This window comes from Cebus imitator, unplaced genomic scaffold (assembly GCF_001604975.1).
Source record: "Cebus imitator isolate Cc_AM_T3 unplaced genomic scaffold, Cebus_imitator-1.0 Scaffold42, whole genome shotgun sequence".
Lineage (NCBI taxonomy): Eukaryota > Metazoa > Chordata > Mammalia > Primates > Cebidae > Cebus > Cebus imitator.
Window position 1 is genome coordinate 14,901,926 of NW_016107357.1, and position 23,057 is coordinate 14,924,982.

The window sequence follows — 23,057 nt, forward strand, 5'->3', positions numbered from 1 at the left end:
GCCCAGCTGATTTTTTGTATTTTTAGTAGAGACGGGGTTTCACCATGTTGACCAGGATGGTCTCGATCTCTTGACCTTGTGATCCACCTGCCTCGGCCTCCCAAAGTGCTGGGATTACAGGCGTGAGCCACCACGCCCGGCCCTCTTTGCCTCTTTTGATCTTTGTTGCTTTAAAGTCTATTTTATCAGAGGCGAGAATTGCAACTCTTGCTTTTTATTTATTTATTTATTTTCGCTCTCCATTTGGTTGGTAAATCTTTCTCCATCCCTTTGAGTCTTTGTGTTTCCTTGCATGTGAGATGGGTCTGGATGCAGCATACTGATGGGTTCTGGCTTTTTATCCAATTTGCCTGTCTGTGTCTTTTGATTGGGAAATTTAGTCAATTTAAATTTAGGATTAATAATAATATATGTGAGTTTAATACTGCCATTTGATGTTAGCTGGCTGTTTTGCCCATTAGTTGATGTAAATTCTTCATTATGTTGATTCTCTTTACTTTTTGGTATATTTTTGGAAGAGCTGATACTGGTTGTTCCTTTCTATGTGTAGTGCTTCTTTCAGAAGCTCTTGTAAAGCAGGCCTGGTGGTCATGAAATCTCTGAGTACATGCTAGTTCACAAAAGATTTTGTTTTTCCTTCGCTTGTGAAGCTTAGTTTGGCTGGATATGAAATTCTGGGTTGAAAGTTCTTTTCTTTAAGGATGTTGAATATTGGCCCCCAGTCTCTTCTGTCTTGTAGGGTTTCTACTGAGAGATCTGCTGTGAGTCTGATGGGCTTCCCTTTGTGAGTAACCTGACCTTTCTCTCTGGCTGCCCTTGTATTTTCTCCTTCATTTCAACCCTGGTGAATCTGGCGATTATGTGCCTTGAGGTTGGTCTTCTTGAGGAATATCTTTGTGGTGTTCTCTGTATTATCTGGAGTTGAATATTATCCTGCCTCGCTAGGTTGGGGAAGTTTTCCTGAATAATATCCTGAAGAGTGTTTTCCAGCTTGGATTCATTCTCTTCGTCACATTCAGGTACACCTATTAAGCGTAGATTAGGTCTTTTCACATAGTCCCATATTTCTTGGAGACTTTGCTCGTTCCTTTTTATCCTTTTTTCTCTAATCTTGTCTTCTCGTTTTATTTCATTAAGTTGGTATTCGCCCTCTGATATCCTTTCTTCTGCTTGATCAATTCAGCTGTTAAAACTTGTGCATAGTTTGCGAAGTTCTCGTGTTGTGTTTTTCAGCTCCATTAATTCACTTATATTCCTCTCTAAATTGTCTATTCTCGTTAGCATTTCGTCAAACCTTTTTTCAAAGTTCTTAGTTTTTTTGCATTGGGTTAGAACAAGTTCTTTTAACTCACAGAAGTTTCTTATCATCCACCTTCTGAAGCCCGATTCTGTTAATGGAACACACTCGTTCTCCATCAGGTCTTGTTCCATTGCTGATGAGGAACTGTGATCCCTGTAGAGGGAGAGGCATTCTGATTTTGGGTATTCTCAGCCTTTTTAGGCTGGTTTCTTCCCTTCGTTATAAATTTATCCATCTGTGGTCTTTATAATTACTGACTTTCTAATTAAGTTTCTGAGTGGACGTCCAACTTGTTGATTCTCAGCGCCGGAATCTGAGCAACCCACTGCACCGGCCAAAACAGCGGCGTTAAGATTGATGGTGCTTTTCTGCCTGGGAATCTCCAGTCTGGCTTCCTTCTTGAGTCCGTCCTTCAATCAGCTGAATAGGCGGCTCTGCCTTCCCGGAGCTCCAAACGTCGGCCAAAAGGGGACTTAGTCCCGTTTACTCTGCACCAAGAACCGCTGCGCCGGCCACAAGAGTTGCACTGGCGACCCGTGGGGCTCCTCCGCTGGGAAATCTCCTGGTCCGTGAGCAACAAAAATTCGTCTGAAAGTGTGGCGTCCTCTCCTTCTCTGCGCTTTCACTGGGAGCTACAATCCCGAGCTGCTAGTGATCAGCCATCTTGGATCTCTCTCACCAATATTCAATATAACCATTTTTTTATAACATAGTATTATTCTGTTTACAGGACTTCTCTTCCTTTAAGGTGAAGTGACCTCTATAATATAGTAATATTAATAATTAACATTTTCTCTTTTCTTTTTCCCATAACACTCACCTAACATACTACATATACTTTATTTTTTATGTTTATTGCTTATTGTCTCCCTGTTAAAATGCACATTCCATAGGGTAGGAATTTTTATCTATACATTCTCTGATGTCTCCCAAGACCCTAAAACAATGTCTAGCACATAGCAAGTGCTCTCTCTCTCTTTCTCTCTCTAGATATGTATATGTATATAAATGTATGTATGTTGAATGAATCAATGAAATTTTTTAACATGCTAGACACAGTTCTAAGTGCTTTGCATGGCTTATTTCATTCAACTTTCACAAGAAACCTAAGGTCCATCTTACCATCCATATTTTCAGTTGAGGAAACCAACGTTTATAAAGATTCAGTAACCTGACCAAGATTGCACAGTTTGACATGGGGGAGACAAGATTCAAGCCTAGTCTGCCTCTGAACACAATACTCTTGTCCCCTCCCATGTGCTGTTTCTAATGCCACCTGTGCTCCCCTTTTTGAGTTCTCTCAGCAAACTCCTGTTCTGGACACTCATTGCATTGGGTGCCCGCCTCTATCATAGCTCTTACTGCCCTTTATTAGAGGATAATATGGTCTATGTCCTCCACTAGATTGAGCTTCTCAAAGGCTGAGACCTATCTTATTTGTCTTTATCGCCAAGGTCTAGCATGGTGACTGGTACTGCACAGATATGTAATGTCTGTGAAATAAATTGGCTGTGTAAATACAGAGCAGAGAGCATAAAATGAATTGGAAGGCTTCTAATGGGAAGACAAAGGACTTGTGGAACTGATGAAAAGGAACAGCTTAAGAAGAGAAGCTTTCTAGAGAGAAAATACTGAGTACATTTCTGAACAGCTTGAAATGATGGAAAAATAAACAAGTGACGATTTCCAGTAGGGATGTGGAACAAGAAAACCGTCGCAAAGGTTCTTTTAAGGACCAAAACATAGTCTTGCAAGTCTTTGTGACAGAAGTACTAACTGAAACTATCAGTGAATTGACTCACCAACTAAAACAATGCAGAGAGACAGAAGAGAGCAAGAGGGAGAAGTGAAGGGACAGCATCCTGGCACACACCTGTAGTTAAGGGAGTTGGGGAAGACAAGGACACAGCACAGAGATCTGGAAGAAATTCAGAAGATCACTGTAGCAACACTGAAGTCAAGGAAATCGTTCTCCAGTTTGTGTCCGTGAGTAGGTGTCTGTGATAACTGCTTTGTAACGGTACAGATTATAAATAAAAGTCCGTGGGCAGCAACAGAAAAACAACACATAGGTTTTCAGTGCGGCTGGGTCTGTCTGGACCTGCCCACCAGTGGTTTGGGGATCTACTTCGTTCAGACTAGAGAACACCCACACAAAATTTCCTCTGGATGGCAACCCAGCACAACATGTCTTCCACCTCTTCACACTGACTTCGCTTCGCCTCCTCTCTTCTCCAAACATAGGCTGGGTGATTACACCCTCTTTGTGTCAAAACAGCACACTTGCAATCATTTTATGGCACCCACATTCTTCTATTTTAATCTTTAAGATTTTATAAGGTGAAATGGTCTTTGCAATTGTTATCCTGTGTTAATTTTCTTTTTCTTAACAACACCTCAAAATTCCTTTCTTCTAGTTTGTTTTTGCTATGTTGGTTAAACCAGCATTTCCCAACTGGTGAACTACAGACTTCTTCAGGGGTAAGGTGGGGAATGTTATTGCATTGACTGAATCTCTTTGGTAATAGTTTCCTTGTCTATCCCTTAGGCTTACCACAGACCAGTAGGAATTACTTAGGTACACAGTGCCATTTAGCAATAGAGATCACTCACTTTTGACCTTAAAGAGCACTTGAGACACCAAATTCATAAAAAATTTAGTAATCACACTACAAATGGTCTGTGTGACCACTATTTTTACCTTTCTGTAAATCAAATGTATTAAACATGACCTTCCTCAATTATTCATTTTATTTGTTTAGAAACTGAAATACAATCATTCCTACAGAAAAGAGAATAAAACTGTACATATGTACAGTTTAAAGAATAATTATAAAGCGAAAACTCAGGTCCATAAATAGTATATTTTCCATCTCCACATCCCAGGATCCCCCCCCATACGCCCCTCCCTGATCCTATCTCCTTTCTCACCCTAGAGAGAAACATTTGTGATAATCATTTCTTTGCTCTTCTTTATAGTTTTACTACTTATGACTGTATTTTAAACAATATAGTAGAGTTGTGCCTGTTTTTTAACTTTACGTAAGTGGAAACATTCTGTATTCTTTGGTTGTCTCAGTATGGCAATTCACCATGTTATTGTAAATAATCATGTTTCTCTTTGTTGCTGTAATATATTTCACAGTATGACTATAACATAATTTATCCATTCTATTGTTGATCCAAGTTTACATTGTATAATGGTTTCAGCTATTATAAAAATGCACATGTACAGGAAATTCTGTAGAATTGCTGAGTCACAGTGAACGTGTGTCTTTAATCTTACTAGATAATACCACATTTCCCTAAGTGATTGTTATCAATTTATGCTACCACAGTGTACGCAGATATTCCTTGCTTCTTCCTTAAAACTTGTTTCTGTCAGACTTTTAAATTGTTTTTTGATCTGGTAGGTGTCTAATAGTATTGCATTATGATTTTCATGTTCATTTCTATAGTTACTAATGAGAATGTTGGTCCTTTCATATATTAGTCATTTATATTTGGTGCTGTGCCTATTTAAGCTTTTTGCTTATTTTCAAAATGGGCAAGTCTATTTCTTATTGATTTGTGTTATTTGCATATTTTGAGTGCTAATTCTTTTTCATTCGCTTCATGGGATTGTTTAGTAAACAAAAGTCCATTACTTTTATGTAGCCCAATATTTTTCTTTATGTAATACATCATTTTATAATTACTGAACTTTTCCTTTATAGCTAAAAATAATTCCTCTTAATCTAAGTCATAAAGAAATTTTCTCATATAGGTCCACATAAGTTATCTGAAATCCCTGGAGCCAGATGTTTTAAAAATTAGAAGCGTAGTATGAAACATACAACATATATTGTATAATATTCCTGACAAGAACTGGCACAGTACCTATAATGAAATACATTAATATTTCTACAGAAAAAAACATACGCAGTTACGTGATAATGTTAGTAACAACTATAAAGAGACTCATGTTACTTTAAGTCATATTTTTCACCAAATGGGTTCCAAAGTGCTTGGCCTTTCAGAGGTTTGGGGATTTTATAATTAGTACAAAATTTATGTTAGCCTTATTCAGTAAGAATGGAATTATTTCAAAGTTTGTAGGAACTTACTGGTGGAGCCATGTACCTGGGATTTGTGTGTATGAAGATTCTTCACTGCTCATTCAAAGCATTTAATGGTTTCTCTATGTTTGAGTTGGTTACTTGTTTTTCTTGAAATTTGTACACTCATTTAAATTTTACTTACATTAACTTTTTTATAAGATTATCTAACTTTTTTGATGTCTATAGTATTTCTAGTTTCCATTTTTGATAAAGATTGTCGACATCCCTCCTTTTATTGCTATTAGATGTTTGCCAATTTTAATTAGTTTTTTTCCAAAAAAATCAACTTTTGTTTCTTTCAACCTATTCTATGCTGTGGCGTGCCAGTGAATTGGCTCCAATATAAAATACAATCCTGGCTTGTTTGTTGATTTCCATAGAGTAAACAGTCCCATCATGGGTGACTTCAAGCTACTTATTTGATGTTACTGATCACGGAGTTGGCAAGAGGTATGCACAATTGGCTCTCCCACACCAGCACAGGCTAGCTGTGGTACACCACTGCTTTTATTTTCCATTTCATTCATTTTTGCTGCTAACGTTATTTCTGTCCTATTTTCTTTAGTCTTATTTTGCTCTCCTTTTTCTAACTTCTTGGAAAGGGATGTTTAGCTCAAGACTTTTCAGACTCTTTTAATATATTTACTTATGACTGTAAATGTCCCCCTAAGTGCTGCTTTAGCTTCATCCCATAGGTGTTGCTATTGTATTTTATGGGTCAATTCAAAATATTTTCTCATTACCACTGACTGTCTCTGTGTTATTTGGACTTGTTTTTACAGTTCTTGATTGATTTCTATCTTAAATGCACCGTGGTAAAAAATGTGAATTACTTTAATTTTCAAAACTTGTTGAGTTGCTTTATAGCTAAATATGTGGTTGATTGTGGTGATGTGTTGTGTCTGCCTTCAAAAAAACTGTACATTCAGATTTTGGTCATGTTGTTCTGTATGTATTAATTACATCGTTTGTACATCATGTTATTCACATTTTCTATATCCTTAATTTTTCTCTTGCTAGTCTTAACAATTATTCTGAGAAAGGCCTATAAAAGTCACTCAATATGACCATGCATTTTTTCCTTTGTAATTCTGTCGTTTCACTTTGTATCATACATAGTTTTCATTGGGTATATATAAATTTAAAACACATTTCTTTTTTAGACTCAGAAGTCAAGACTCTTTTCCTTTTATTCCTTTTATATCCCATCAGTCATATTTAAAAGATAGCTCTATGAAAACTGACATAAAAAGACATAATTAAAAGAAGTGGGTGGATCTGGTAAAGCTAAAGTAAATCCACTATGAGAGTCCATTAACTACGAGGGAAATATTTTCTATATTGCAGAACACATATTTGGTGGGACTTAGCTTCACATAGCCACCCTGAAAAGGCTGCATATGTTGAATTTGGAATGGATCAAACTGCACTGGGTGCGAAATGGTAAATTGCTTATCATATATCTAGATGATGGAGCAGATGGAATCTATTGAGAACGAGGTGCCAGATGACTGACCACAAACATGCTTTTTAATAAAGATCCTGCTGAGATATGAACTCATATATTTTTTTTAACAATTTTTTCTTGTTCATTTTGTTTCTAAGATATTAACTCACACATTTCACCCGTTGTTATATTAAAAATAACAACGTCTGAAAACATTTGAAGCAGCCCTTTGTATCCCCTTTTAAAATATCTCGCTGTTTTGCGGGGGGGGGGAGCCACAAAGGAGATTAAAACAATACAAATATTTATTTTCCTAACTCCCCTGACCAATTTGCACTTCCCTGGCTGTACTTCACTGGGTTCTCAGCCTGGACAACTCACTTGCCATGGGGGCTCTGAGACGTCACTGCCTCTTTCTGGGGCCCGTTTCGTCCTTTTATTTTAATCCAAGAAGCGATGGTGGCATGCGCCTGTAGTCCCTGCTACTTGGGAGGCTGAGGTGGGAGGATCGTTTGGGCCCTGGAGTTTGAGGCTGCAGTAAGGCGTGTTCTCACCACTGCTCTCAAGCTTGAGCGGCAGAGCGAGACCCTCAAAAACAAAACAAAACGAGAAGGCATCGCGGCTCTGTAACATTCCGTCCAGGTCTCGCACCCACAGCGCAAACTTCTACACAAAACTCTCGGCTCGCCTTGTCTCGCGGGGCTTCCGGGCGACGCTGTGCCGTAAATATGCATATACCCTCCTTGCCCTTGAAGGCCGGAAGTCAGTTTTACAGGTAAAAGGGCAAAACAGGAAGTCCCGCCCCTGTCTGAAAACTCAATGGTGGCCCGGAAGGATTAAAAAGGATCCAGTGAGTTCGCCGTGTGAATTGCTTTTTGCGATTGGGAAGGTTTTTGCTTCTAGAGCTCGAGCCGGCGGGGCGACCTTGCAGTGCCAGGACTCGGCACCGCGCCCTCCTCCGCCGGTTGGTGGCCTGCGTGACCCTTTCTTCCCGTCGACGTCGAAAGGAAGCCGGACGTGGGCAGGCAGAGAGGTAGGCTCGCTGGTGGGTCCGGGTGGGGCGCGCGTGGAGTACGGGCCCGGGAGGTCCCTTACTGTCCCCAAGCGGCGGGTTCCTCTTGTGCAAAACGGGGTGGCACTGCAGTCGCCTGCTTGGTGACTGTGGCTTCCACACACCCGTTTCTACAGCGCTTAGGCTGAACTAGGCACTGCTGTCCCCGCTTTACCCGTGGGAAACGAGCTCGGAGAGAATAAATTAGCTGCCCTAAGCGACTGGGACTGAGCCACAGTTCCCACCCGGGCTCTGAGCCCACGCTGCGGTCGCAGCAGGGATCAAATCACAGTGTGAGATGAGCCTTTAGAGCGAGTGCTCTTATGCTGTAACTGAGAACTGATTGTTTTCAGTTGTATCATCAAAATCTCGAAGCATGCTTTTTTTTAAATTTTTAAAGGAAGAGGAGATTGACAGTTTTCGTCTGTCCTTGCCTTCTCTTCAGATTACAAAGTTCATCGTTAATCTCAAATGTTATTTTGGCCAACAGCTTCATCCCATTAGGAATGGCAGCCCCATCTATGAAGGAAAGGCAGGTCTGTTGGGGAGCCCGGGATGAGTACTGGAAGTGTTTAGATGAGAACACAGACGATGCTTCTCAATGCAAGAAGTTAAGAAGCTCTTTCGAATCGAGTTGTCCCCAACAGTGGGTAAGTCATACTTTGATGTGTTTCTCTTCCTTGTTAAGATACATCGAGCTTATAGTGTGAGTGGTAGGCTGACGTGAAGCACTATCTGAGGCATGTCAATCAACAGTTTCTTTGAGGAGCAGAGAAAACCTTGTCGGGTCATCCAGCCTTGTTTGATGCACTTACATCAGGTAGACCTTTGGAGAATGTCAGCTGACACATTAAAGAGCATTGAAAAGCACAACAAACATATGAACAATAACCAAAAAATTTCAGCTCACTTCACTGCTAGACTTTTCCAGTGTCTTCTGAAGGGTTAGTATTTAATCTTGGGGAGGAGTTAACAAACTTATTGGTCTAGAGCTACTATCAGAAATAAAGTAGTTCCCAGTTGCTCACCAAAAATCATATAGTCATATACCCAAAATATAAAGAAAGAAGTTTGGTAAGTAGAAGAAAGAAAAGGTTCATATTGTGGATTCTGTGTCCCTGACAGGCATTCAAGCGCTGTATTCCCCGTCCTTAGTGTAAGTGGGGATTGAAAGGGGACTGTTCTATTACTGAGGTTAGTGAGTGGCCCTTTGTGCTAAGCGCTTGACAGTTCATCTTCACCAATGCCCGTTAAGATAGGTGTTGTTTTCCTGAGCAACAGGGAGTATTCTGGCCTCTGGAAGGAGGTGCTGAGCTGAACAGGGCCATCTGTTCATCATACACACCCTCTTCCTCCCCCTCATCACCCATCATCATGGGTCCCTTGGGCCTCTTGCCCACTGTGTGTGTGGGTATGTATGGTGTATGTATGTATCCGCATGTGTGCATGTATGTTTGCAAAATAATAAAGGATATTGGAGACCTGTTTTAGAAGGAGCCTAAGCTGAATTTCATTCCAAGAGAGCTTAGGATGACAGCATCCCTGAGCTGGGCAAAGGTACTCAGGACCTCATAGGAGTCTTAGGCAGTTACCTGAAACTGCCTTCATTCACTCATTTGTGTATTCATTCATGTATGTATTCATCAGACACATACCGAACACCCTCTATTTGTCAAGTTCTTTGCTTGGAATACAGAGTTGAATCAGACATGATCTCTACCCTCCTAGTAAGGAGATGCAGTGGGTTCATGAATGACTATCATTAACTGAATGTCTTATGTACTTTGAATTTGAGAAGAGGGTGATCCCCCCTAGGCTTCCTGGAGGTCACATTTAAGCTGCACCTTGACAAATTGGTAGGATTTGGTCAGGCACTAGTTGCAGAGCATGAGCTCTGGGGACAGACTGTTATGGGTTCTGGTCCCACTTTTTATCACTAGTTGTTTGACCTTGGGCAAGTCATTTGACCTTCTGTGCCTCAGTTTCCTCATCTGTAAAATGGAGCTAACAATATTACCTACCTCATAGGATTTAATGATGTCAAGCTCCTCAATGGAGGCCTTATCCAAACTTCATGGAGCCCACTTAGGTGCCGATCCCTCAGAAAATAAGCCTCATGCCTGGACCCCTCTGAGCTTCTGATCCCAGCTATTAGGGACAGAAGAAGCCTCCAAATCTGGAAGGTGCTGAATGCCCTGCTGACTGGGAAAGTTTCAGGGCACTGATGGGGTCTACCTGGTAAGTGGAGGGCCTGAGGAGGCGTGTAGCTCCAATCATGTATGGTAACCAGGTACTTGAGCCCCAATCTGGGTTGTGAGGAAATAGGGGAGAGGTAGCCTGGGCCACATCCCAGCCTAACACATGTGAGGTTCACTTTAGGAACTAACCTCATTAACTGTAAGGATGATGCAGAGACAGCAAAGCCTGGTGTGATTAGCTCAGCCTTCACTCATTCACATGTACCATCATACTTTTATTCCAATCTGTGTATTGCTTTTTTTGCTTCTTAAAAATTAAGTCTATTCTAATTACTCAAATAATGCATGAATGCATTCTCCTTTTGAGAAATTAGATTGTTATAGATAAAGATAGTCTCATTCAGCTACCAACCACTCCCCCTTCTGATCCTTCCCCTCTTAGTGGCTTTTATGTTTGTTGTACTTCCATTTAGACTTTGTTTTAATACTTGTACGTACATATATGAACTCATTGGAAATGTTGTGTGTTTAATGCAAATGGTATATTGTTTAGCAATTTGTTTTCTTTGCTTAACAATGTTTTTCAGATCTGTGCATGTTACTTGATGTAGATCAATCCATTCTCTGTAATTGCTTATAGATTGCCATCATATGACTACCACATTTTACTTAACACATTTCTCTTGTGATGGACATTAAGACTTTTCAGGTTTTGCTATTACAAAATACTACACAGGAGCATCCCTAGGCCTGTGTGAAAGTGTGTATGTGAAAGTTTACCTAGGGTTGATACCTAGAAGTGAATTGCAAAGTCATAGGATATTTATATGTTGGTTTTTAATAGATACTTCCAAACTGCCCTCCTGTACTATTTACTCAGTATTTTTCTTAAGGTAATCTGAGGTCTCACATTGTTATCCTATATCATTTTCATCCCAAGTAGTGATATCTGTGAAGTCACAGGTTTGATGTGTGCTAATTATATATTTTTCTAATACATATTAAAAGACATAACTATCAAAAAAAAAAAAAAAATAGATAGGTGTTGTTATTCTCTATCTCCAGAGGAGGCAGCTGAAGCTCAGAGCATTGAAGTAACTTGCTTGTTCTTATTCAGTGAGTGGCAGAATTGTAATTCGAAGGCTGGCCCAGCCGGCTGTTGTGGGATTTGAACTTGGATTTGTCTGTGCTTTTCCACTATCTTATGCTGCTCCAAAACATATCCATGTAGTAGGAGAACAGATAATTTTAGAGATGAAGTGGTTTTAGGGTTTTTACCCTCTTGCACCTCAAAGTTTTGAGAGGCTTTGAAGGAGACCACAAGAAAGGTGTGATGCAGGGGGAAGAGTTATACTGGTGGGCTGAGCTGGGAATGAATGCAGTGAACAGAAATTTTATTTTTCTTTCTTTATTTTTTAGAAACAGGGTCTCAATCTGTTGCCCTGGCTGGAGTGCAGTGGCGTGATCATAGCTCACTACAGCCTTGACCTCCTGTCCTCAAGTGATCCTCCACTTAAGCCTCCTGAGTAGCTGGCATTATAGGTGTCTGCCACCATGCCTGGCTAATTTTTTAAAAAAAATTTTTGTAAAGACAGGGTCTTACTATGTTGCCCAAGCTGGTCTCAAACTCCTGGGCTCAAGTCATCTTCCCGCCTTGACCTCCTAAAGCACTGGGATTAACAGGCATGAGCCACCACATCTGGCCAGAAATTGCTTTAGATGAACTCTTCATCTGTAAAACCAGCATGATGCAACCTATCTCATGGGATTGTTATAAAGACAAAATGCATAACTTGACGTGTAAACCGAAAACTGGTAAATGTGCGACTTTATGATTGAAGTAGATAATGATTCAAGCAGAAAATGCTCTTCATCTGTAGTTTTCCCGTTAGACAGATGTATTGAGAGGAACTGCAGGTTTAAGGAGTTCCTCTTCGGTCCCACTTCTATCCTCTCTCTCCTCCTGACACTCACTGCTTTTTCTCCAGCCTAATGGCTCCCACTCCCACCTTCCAGGGCAGCTTCCAGTCTGTGTGTCAGAAAGGGTTTTTACAGCCAGCCACTGGTTCTGTATCGTACATCTCTCCCACTCGAGCAGACTGGGCGCCGTGCCCTGAGGGCTTAACCTCTCTCCAGGTCACTGTGTCCAGGTCACCGCTAACATTAATTGAGTTACATCCTCTACACTCTACACGCTTGAAATGTGTCATCTATCTTATTTATCCCTCATGGAACTCTCTTAGCGGTTTTATACACAAGGGCAGATTGACGTGAAGTCTCTTGTAGTCACAGAGCCTGGATTTGAACTCAGTAGTCTGATTCCAGACCTTACATACTTCTTCCTGTGCCTACCATGCAAGAAAAGGATCCATGAAAATAGCTTGCACAAATCTCATGTTCTAGAAACTTAGTCATAATTCAAGTCTACTTAAGTACAAAAGCCCTGTCTTCCTGGGTCCTTTTCCAGTTCTCTCACCCAGTTCCTTCTTTCATGTCTAGCAGCCGCTGCTCTTTGGAATGCCTTCCTGTGTGTCTGTTAAGTGCCCGTGTTCCTTAGAGCTCCCTTCTGTGCTACTCACCCATCCAAGGCAATCCTATTGACAGCCATGGCTTTAAGTCACAACTTATGTGTTGATGCCTATCTTAGCTCAGGCTGTCATAGGAAAATACCTTACAGAAATATATTTCTCACAGTTCTGGAAGCTGGAGGTCCAAGATCAGGATGCCAGCTTGGTCAGTTTCTGATGAGAGCCCTCCTCTTGGCTTGTAGACAGCCACCTTCTTGCTGTCTTCTCACCCAGCAGAGAGAGAGGTCCAGTCTCTTCCTCTTGTAAGGACATTAAGGCCATCAGATTAGCAGGGCCCATGCTCATGACCTCATCTGAAGCTAATCACCTCCTAAAGGCCCCACTTTCAAATACCTTCACATTGGGGTTAAGGTTTCAACATTTGAATTTGGGAGACGCATGAGCCTTCAGCCCATACAATGCCCAAAGGTGCATCTCCAACCTGGCCCTTTCTCCACCTCCAGAACTAGCTTTCCAGCCACCTGTTAGCTTCCTAGGTGGAGACTCATGAGGACCAACCTTGACCTCTGCATAAACAAGAGTGAGCTCTTCCCCATCCTGCACGCAGTAGACCTCTCCTCCCATGCTTCCAGCCTCAGTGAAAGATATCAGCATCAACTTAGGACCAGCGACCTGGGTGTCAGCCTTGACTGAATTATTGGAGTGTTCTCGGGAGAGAGACTGGGTAAGTCAGGGCTGTGAGCTTAGCTGCTGTCCAGCTTCAGTCTGATCCTTTTGGAAGCTCTGGAGTATGAACTGCACCATAATTCATGACTTTTGTGCCTGCCAGTCATTGGCGCTGGCTGAGGGGCAGGTCTCTGGAGAAGTGGGCAGCCATCCGGTGTTAGCACAGTGGGGAGTGGGTACACGGTTCTGCAGAGGGAATCTGGACAGAGGCCCAGTAGTGGCCATTACCCCACCTGTCCAGTTGCAGGCAGGATGAAACCACCACGGCACCCCACATGGGGTCTCTGTACCTATTCAACTCACCCAAAGAACTGCAGAGCTGAGTATTCTCTTCAGCCCGTCTCAGCGGCAGGGGATGAAGAAGAGGAATTCATGCATTCATAGTCAGTTAAAGCACTTGTCTTGTCCAGGGAAGGAGTATTACAGTTAATGGATCTAGAATGGAGACTCAGTGTTCCCCTTCTGACAAAAAAGTAATACTTTCACATGTTTTATAAAACGTATTTATTAAAGAAAAATTCAAGAACACATAACCTGCGCATTTTAATGAAATGATGATATAGAAAAAAAATCTTTCAACTATAGGTGACGGCCCCACTTCAGCTACACTGTCATTTTTTTTAGTCCATATCCTGTTCATTTAATCATTCCACAAATATTTATTGAGCACCTCCTATGTGCCATAGGAAAATACAGCAAAGACAAAAAAGTAGCCACCTTCATGTAGCATACATTCTAGTGTGGGGAGAGGGACAAGTAGTAGAATTAGAAGGATGTTATGTGGTGATAAGTGATAGAATACAAAATCAAACAAGGGTGCAGGTTTAAGTAGGATAGTCAAGAAAGGTTTTATATAGAAACTACATTCACAAAGATATGAAAAAGTGAGGGAACAGATAGGCAGGTACCTGGTGAAGAGGATTCCAGGCAAAGAGAATGAAGCATCCAAAACCCTGCACTGATGAGTCGGGCATGGTGGCTCATGCCTGTAATCCCAGCACTTTGGAAGGCCAAGGTGGGTGGAGGTCAGGAGTTTGAGACCAGCCTGGCCAACATGGCAAAACCCCGTCTCTACTAAAAGTACAAAAGTTATCTGGGTGTGGTGGTGGGCACGTGTAATCCCAGCTACTTGGAAGGCTGAGGCAGGAGAATCACTTGAACTCGGGAGGCGGAAGTTACATTAAGCTGAGATCATGCCGCCGCACTCCAGCTTGGGTGACAGAGCGAGACTCTGTTTTGTTTTGTTTGTTTTGTTTTGTTTTAAAAGACACATACACCCAAAAACCTGCACCAATGTGTTTAAGGGACAGTAGGAAGAAAATAGCAAAAGTTAGAGCCAAGAGATGGGAGGCCAGGGAGGTTATTTGTTTATTTATTGAGACAGGGTCTTACTCTGTCACCCAAGTTGGAGTGCAGTGATGTGATCTTCACCATGTTGCCCAGGCTGGTCTTCAACTCCTGGACTCAAGCAATCTGCCCATCTCAGCCTCTCAAAGTGCTGGGATTATAGGTATGAGCCACTGGGCTCAGCCATGGATGGTGCTTTTACTCTTAATAATACAGGAAGCCATTGGAGAGCTTTGGATTTAGGAGTAAGGAGGGAAGTGAGGCCATGAGAGGGATGACAATCAGTCAAAAGGGGGTGGGATTGGGGTGCTGTTGGCAGTAAGTCCAAGAGGGAATGTTCAGGAAGTTGGAGAATGGGATTCTCACAAGTGGAATTATGGAAGGGTTGTATTTGTTATGAGGACAAAATATAAGCTTTAATCCTAGGAGTAAGGTAGGTTGGAAGATGAGATCATTGAGGAGGTCAAGGAACTGAGAGTCCAGGGTATTGAAAAGATTAGTATGTGGACATTGAAATTACCCACGAGTTGTGACCTGAGTATTGTTGGAGAAAATGGTCGTGTATTAGTCCGTTTTCTTACTGTTATAAAGAATTGCCCGAGACTGGGGAAGTTATAAAGGAAAGAGGTTTGACACACAGTTCAGCATGGCTGGGGAGGCCTCAGGAAACTTAGAATCATGGCAGAAAGCAAAGAGGAAGCAAGGCGTCTTCTTCACAAGGTGGTAGGAAGGAGAAGTGCCGAACGAAGGCGGGAAGAGCTCCTTATAAAACCATCAGATCTTGTGAGAACTTAACTAACTTTGACAAGAACAGCATGGGAGAAACTACCCCAGTGATTCAGTTACCTTCACCTAGTTTCTCCTTTGACATGTGGCGATTATGGGGATTACAATTCAAGATGAGATTTGGCTGGGGACACAAAGCCCAACCATATCAGATATCAGATGGTGACCTGTAAATTTATAGATGACTATAACAAAGAAGGGAAGCAGGTGGTAAATTCTTCCCATTGACTTCTGCAGCATTTGACAGTGATAGCCCTTTTCCCATTTACACCCGTTTTCCTCTGCACCACTGTTTTTTCTCAGTCCATAACTGAGTTATTTCTCAGCCTGCCCTTCACTATCAGTTCTTTGCTCCCTGTTCACCACCTGTGCTCTCTTTTCAAGTATTACCTTGTTGAAGTCCTACCCAACTGCCAATAAAAGCAGTTTTATTCTTTTATTTTCAGAATAAAAGCTGAAAGTTTTTTTCCAAAGATATGTGTGCATAAGGGTGGGAGGCACACGGGAGGGCAAGGAAATGGAAATATCCTTTGAGTGCATTTTGAATGAGATGCTTTGTTTTTATTGCCTGCAATTTTCATTCAGTCTTGTGAGGTACTGCTGTATCTGTTTTATGCAATAGGAGCTAAGACTCAGAAAGGTAAAACTATTTGTCTTAGACCAGCCAACCAGTAAATCAGTTAGCGAGAGGATTTGAATGTCTGTGATTCCAAAATTTGGATCTTTTACTTAGCTGTAGTCACAGCCACAAAATAAAGATAAAAGTAGAACCACGACATTGGGATTTACAATGAATAGTTTTATCCCAAAACACCAAAAATACATGCTTATTACAAAATAAATATGCTATACAACTAATATGCTAGCTGTCACCAAATTAGTTCTCTCTAGCACTCGCATACCTGTTTTATAGCACACATCTGTATGACTTGTATAATGGTCCTACTGAAAGTCTCCTGTCGTCCCTAACTTAGCAGCAGGGATCAAGCCTATCGTTCTAGCATCGTCTAACAAAGTTCCACAAACAGAACAACCAAATATCCAAGATATGTGGTCTTAATATCAAATTCACATATTGTCTTTTTTCTATAAAACTTTGAAATGTCTCAGAAATCCCAGTATTTTGGCATTCACACTACTGTCCCGGGTCTTATTTAGTGGTTTAGAGGACACTGGCTTCTGTGTATACAGTACTTCTCAACAAATCCTTGTTGATTCATTAGCCTTTTAGAGAAAGGACCATGTGTTGAGGGTCTTAGCCTGCTGGTTGAAGGAGGAGATGAGGCTAGGGAGGAGAGCTTTCCAGGCAGAATGTGGTAATATGCAAAGGCATGGAATCAAGACGCACAGGAAATAAGCATGGGGTAGCTCTGTAGGCAAACAGTTCCGGGACTGCTGGTAAATTCAGAGAAGATGGACAGATGGGCAGGGATGGAGCCATCAGTGGCCTTGTTTGTCTTATAAACCTTAAAGGCAATATGGATACCTTGAAAAATATTTAAACAAACAAATGACCTTATTAAATTTGGGATTTAGAAAGATTATACTCTGGCAGCATGGAACAGGTGGATTAAGGATGTTTCAGCCTGGAAATAGAGAAGCCAGTGAACGAGCTATTACAACCACCCAGGTGAGGAATGGTGAGGGTTTGTGCCATGGCAGTGAAGGGGGGAAGAGAGATCTAAGTGTCTAGGTGGATGCGATGTGTTCATTGAAACAGGTATTAAAGAAGAAACACGTTTGGAGAGAAGCCAAGTTCTGGACAAGTTGGGACTGAAATGTCAGTAGGACCTCTAAATGGAGTTGTCTTAGGCAGTTGGTGATGTGACAGAAGATGCAAACATTTATTAATTTGTCAAAAAATGTTAAGGACATTGTCCACTTCTTTCTTTGGTATCCTTTATAAAACATCTGTCCTAGCCCAATCAGCCTGAGACTGCCAGGGATGAATCTGCAGACTGATTTATGAATGCTTGTAACCAGGAAGACCACACACAAGAGGAATTGTCGGTATCTCACCAACACAGGAAAAGAGAGTTATTAGAAGTTTAGGGGGAAGAATGGAGTTTAGGTAAAATTTAAATGAAGTGTTTAAAAAAAAAAAATATATATATATATATATGTATATACGTATATACATACATATATATGTATATGTATGTGTGTATATATATATATGTATGTATGTTCTGGGGTACATGTGAAGAACATGCAAGATGTTGCATAGGTACATACCTGGCAATGTGGTTTGCTGCCTTCCTCCCCATCACCTATATCTGGCATTTCTCCCCATGTTATCCCTCCCCAACTTCCCACCCCGCACTGTCCCTCCCCTAGCCCCTCCCCAACAAACTCCAGTATGTGATGTTCTCCTCCTTGTGTCCATGTGTTCTCATTGTTCAATACCTGCCTATGAGTGAGAACAAGTGGTGTTTGATTTTCTGTTCTTGTGTCAGTTTGCTGAAAATGATGGTTTCCAGGTTCATCCATGTCCCTACAAAGGACACGAACTCATCGTTTTTTATGGCTGCATAGTATTCTATGGTGTATATGTGCCACATTTTCCCTGTCCAGTCTATCGCTGATGGGCATTTGGGTTGGTTCCAAGTCTTTGCTATTGTAAACAGTGCTGCAGTGAACATTCATGTGCATGTGTCCTTATAATAGAACAATCTATAATCCTTAGGAAATATACCCAGTAATGGGATTGCTGGGTCAAATGGAATTTTTATTTCTAGGTCCATGAGGAATTGCCACACTGTCTTCCACAGTGTAAAAGTGTTCCTATTTCTCCACATACTCCCCAGCATCTGTTGTCTCCAAATTTTTTAATGATCGCCATTCTGACTGGCGTGAGATGATATCTCAATGTAGTTTTGATTTTCATTTCTCTAATGACCAGTGATGATGAGCATTTTTTTCATATATTTGTTGGCCTCATATATGTCTTCTTTTGTAAAGTGTTGTTCATATCCTTCACCCACTTTTGAATGGGCTTTTTTTTTTTGCAAATCTGTTTTAGTTCTTTGTAGATTCTGGATATTAGCCCTTTGTCAGATGGATAGATTGCAAAAATTTTTTCCCATTCTGTTGTTTGCCAATTCACTCTAATGATTGTTTCTTTTGCTGTGCAGAAGCTCTGGAGTTTAATTAGGTCCTATTTGTCTATTTTGGCTTTTGTTGCCAATGCTTTTGGTGTTTTTTTAGTCATGAAGTCCTTGCCTGTGCCTATGTCCTGAATGGTTTTGCCTAGATTTTCTTCTAGGGTTTTTATGGTGTTAGGTCTTATGTTTAAGTCTTTAATCCATCTGGAGTTAATTTTAGTTTAAGGTGTCAGGAAGGGGTCCAGTTTCTGCTTTCTGCACATGGCTAGCCAGTTTTCCGAACACCATTTATTAAACAGGGAATCCTTTCCTCGTTGCTTGTTTTTGTGAGGTTTGTCAAAGATCAGATGGTTGTAGATGTGTGGCATTGCCTCTAAGGCCTCTGTTGTATTCCATTGGTCTATATCTCTGTTTTGGTACTGGTACCATGCTGATTTGATTACTGTAGCCTTGCAGTATAGTTTGAAGTCAGGTAGTGTGATGCCTCCAGCTTTGTTCATTTTGCTTAGAATTGACTTGGCTATGTGGGCTCTCTTTTGGTTCCATATGAAGTTTAAGGTGGTTTTTCCCAGTTCTGTGAAGAAGGCCATTGGTAGCTTGATGAGGATAGCGTCGAATCTATAAATTACTTTGGGCAGTATGGCCATTTTCACTGTATTGATTCTTCCTAACCATGAGCATGGAATATTTCTCCATCTGTTTGTGTCCTCTCTTACTTCATTGAGCAGTGGTTTGTAGTTCTCCTTGAAGAGTTCCTTTACATTCTTTGTTAGTTGTATTCCTAGATATTTTATTCTCTTTGTAGCAATTGTGAATGGCAGTTCGCTCTAGATTTGGCTCTCTTTAAGTCTGTTATTGGTGTATAGGAATGCTTGTGATTTTTGCACATTGATTTTGTATCCTGAGACTTTGCTGAAATTGCTTATCAGTTTCAGGGGATTTGGGGCTGAGACAATAGGGTCTTCTAAATATACAATCATGTCATCTACAAATAGAGACAATTTGACTTCCTCCTTTCCTAATTGAATACCCTTTCTTTTTCTTGCCTGATTGCCCTGGATAGAACTTCCAATACTATATTGCATAGGAGTAGTGAGAGGTCTAGTGCCAGATTTCAAAGGGAATGCTTCCAGTTTTTGCCCATTCAGTATGATATTGGCTGTGGGTTTTTCGTAAATAGCTTTTATTATTTTGAGATTTGTTCTGTCAATACCTAGTTTATTGAGAGTTTTTAGCATAAAGTGCTGTTGAATTTTGTCAAAGGCCTTCTCTGCATCTATTGAGATAATCATGTGATTTTTGTCTTTGGTTCTGTTTATGTGGTGAATTACGTTTATAGACTTGGGTATGTTGAACCAGCCTTGCATCCCCGGGATGAAGCCTACTTGATCATGGTGGATAAGCTTTTTGATGTGCTGTTGCAATCAGTTTGCCAGTATTTTATTGAAGATTTTTGCATCTATGTTCATCACGGATATTGGCCTGAAGTTTTCTTTTCTTCTTGAGTCTCTGCCAGCTTTTGGTATCAGGATGATGTTGGTTTCATAAAATGATTGGGAAGGATTCCCTCTTTTTGTACTGTTTGGAATAGTTTCAAAGGACTGGTACCAGCTCCTCTTTATATGTCTGGTAGAATTCGGCTGTGAACCCATCTGGACCTGGGATTTTTTTGGTTGGTAGGCTATTAATTGCTGCCTCAACTTTAGCCCTTGTTATTGGTCTATTCAGGGTTTTGACTTCTTCCTGGTTTAGGCTTGGGAGGGTGCAAGTGTTCAGGAATTTATCAATTTCTTCCAGGTTTACTGGTTTATGTGCATAAAGTTGTTTATAGTAATCTCTAATGGTGGTTTGTATTTCTGTGGAATCTCTGGTGATAATCCCCTTTATCATTTTTTATTGCATCTATTTGATTATTCTCTTTTCTTTTTTATTAATCTGGCTAGTGGTCTACTTTGTTGAACTTTTCAAAAAACCAGCTCCTGGATTTATTCATTTTTTTTGAAGGGTTTTTTGACAACCATAGGTGTCATCATCAGCTCTGGATTGAAAAGTGGACCTAGGGTTTTCCATTTCTTTGAAGTTAAAAGATTGAATGTCATGTTCATGTTGAGAAATGTTATTTGACATCCTGAAGCTGGGCTGGAGATCAAGGCTGATTCTGTGTCAGGGTGCCGTAGATCCTCTAGACAAAAGTGGGATGTTTCCTTCTTACAGATAAGACTTCAGACAACAAATTTCTCGTAGTTGATGATTTTAAAGAACAAGATTTCTTAGTGAGTAAGAAAGCAATAATCACTCAAATAAAGGGTCTACTGGCATACTCCACGGCTGTAGTATGCCCTTGGGAGACATGGCTGCTTTCAGCTGGCTTTATGTGTATCCCAGCTTCATTGATACAGGGCAGGGCAGATTTTTACATTCGCAGTCCAAGCTAATTTTTACTTTCAAGCACCACTGAAATATTTTAATAATTAAGTCCTAAGAAAGGCTTTTAACAAAAGAACTAGTGTTTTCTAGTCTGACAATGAAGGTGAATTTAGAGTTGATAAGAAAAATGGTCCAGGCTGGGCATGGTAGCTTACACCTGTAATTCCAGCACTTTGGGAGGCCGAGGTGGGTGGATCACTTAAGGTCAGGAGTTCAAGACCAGTCTGGCCAATGTGGCAAAACCCCATATCTACTAAAAATACAAAAAAATTAGCTGGTCGTGTTGGCGGGCACCTATAATTGCAGCTACTTGGGAGGCTGAGGCTGGAGAATAGCTTGAACCTGTGAGGCGGGGGTTGCAGTGAGTGAGATCGCGCCACTGAACTCCAGTCCGGGTGACAGAGCGAGACTCTGTCTCAAAAAAAAGAAAGAAAAATGGTCCAGTATGTTCACATCTGAAACCTTCTGATCTACCCGAGAGCTCTGTGGACTCTGAACTTGCCAGCAAGCCTCACCTGTGTGTACATGGGTCCATTTCTTGGAAAGGTTCCTGAGTTATTCAAATTCTCAACATGATCTGTAACTCAAAAAGGATTAGGATTCACTGGGATACACTCTCCTCAGGGACTTACTCCTCAAATGCCTCAATTTGAAATGGTTCTATCTTTAAGTCACTTACATTTATGTTGAATAATGTGTTACATTGCAGTCTGTGCTTTTGCTTATCTAAGCTGCATAACTTGCCCTTATTTCCAATCCTTTTTCTTTTTCAACAGATAAAATATTTCGATAAAAGAAGAGATTACTTAAAATTCAAAGAAAAATTTGAAGCGGGGGAATTCCAGCCTTCAAAAACAACTGCAAAATCCTAGGCTGTTCATAAAGATTGAAAGTATTCTTTCTGGACATTACAAAAAGCTCTACTGGCTATGGGACAGTAGTAGCTTGAATCATAGTGAACATCACCATCTATTCCCTGTATATGACTCTTGATAATTAAGATGATCAAGAACCAGAAGATCTGTAAAAAATTGAAATAAAATGGTATTTATAATTTAGTAAGGAATCTGTTTTACAAATTAAAACCTGTTATAAACACATGCAGTTTTTTGTTTTGTTTTGTTTTGTTTTGAGGGTGGGAAGTAGGCAGATATAATTTATAATATACATAGAAGTGAAATAAATGGGAGTTAGCATTTTAATACAGGAAAGAGGTATTACAACAACCCGAGTGAGAAATGATGAGGGTTTATGGAAGGTTTATAAGGAAGAAGGGTGAACTTAAAATATACAAGCAAAATAATAAAAGTCATCTATAAAAAAGCCCATAGCTAATATCACAGTTAATGTTGGGACAGTAACTGGATTCCTAGCTAATTCAGTAAGACAAAAAAGAGAAAAAGCATACACACTGGGAAGAAAGAAATAAAACTGGCTCTACTCACATGTAATATTATCTTACAGAATGTACCAATGGACGCACAAAAACTCCTAGAACTATAAGTCAGTCATAGAAAGGTTGCAAGAAACAAGTTCAATATACACAAGGAAAATTATATATTCCTATATACCAGCAATAAACAGTTGGAATTTAAAACTTAAAAATACCATTTATGAATAGCACCAAAAAAAAAATTAAAGGAATACTTAGGTATAAATCTAATATATGGAGGCCTGTATGCTGAGGAAGCAGACTATATCAAATTAAATGGAGAGGTATACAATTGGCCTTCTGTGGGTTCTGCATTCATAGGTTCAACCCCAAACAGAAAATATTTGGGACAAGAAAAAATTTTAAAAAGTAAAAATAATAAAAATTTTAAAATAACAGTATAACATTGATTTACATAGCATTTATATCGTATTAGGTATTATAAATAATCACGATGATTTAAAGTACTGGCATACCTCAGAGATAACTGCAGGTTTGGTTCCAGACTACTGCATTAAAGTGAGTATCACAATAGAGTGAGCTACACATTTTCCAGTTCACGTAAAAGTTATGTTTATACTGTTGTCTAGTAAGTATGCAATAGCATCATG

At 40.4% G+C, this 23,057-nt stretch overlaps 1 protein-coding gene across 1 annotated transcript; it reads left to right on the plus strand.

Moving 5' to 3' along the window:
* The first annotated feature begins 7,630 nt into the window (after nucleotides 1-7,630).
* Nucleotides 7,631-22,114, plus strand: LOC108302822 (cytochrome c oxidase assembly factor 6 homolog). The gene is made up of 3 exons (XM_017526561.2): nucleotides 7,631-7,880; nucleotides 8,389-8,548; nucleotides 21,791-22,114. The coding sequence occupies exons 2-3, from the start codon at nucleotides 8,405-8,407 to the stop codon at nucleotides 21,884-21,886; spliced, it is 240 nt and encodes a 79-aa protein (XP_017382050.1). The 5' UTR covers nucleotides 7,631-7,880; nucleotides 8,389-8,404; the 3' UTR covers nucleotides 21,887-22,114.
* Nucleotides 22,115-23,057: the final 943 nt, after the last annotated feature.

Bases quoted from the DNA above. Each gene is read 5' to 3' on its own strand.
- LOC108302822 (XM_017526561.2), top strand. From the start codon at position 8,405: ATGGCAGCCCCATCTATGAAGGAAAGGCAGGTCTGTTGGGGAGCCCGG. The intron at 8,549-21,790 runs GTAAGTCATACT...CTTTTTCAACAG, and splicing joins CGAGTTGTCCCCAACAGTGG to ATAAAATATTTCGATAAAAG.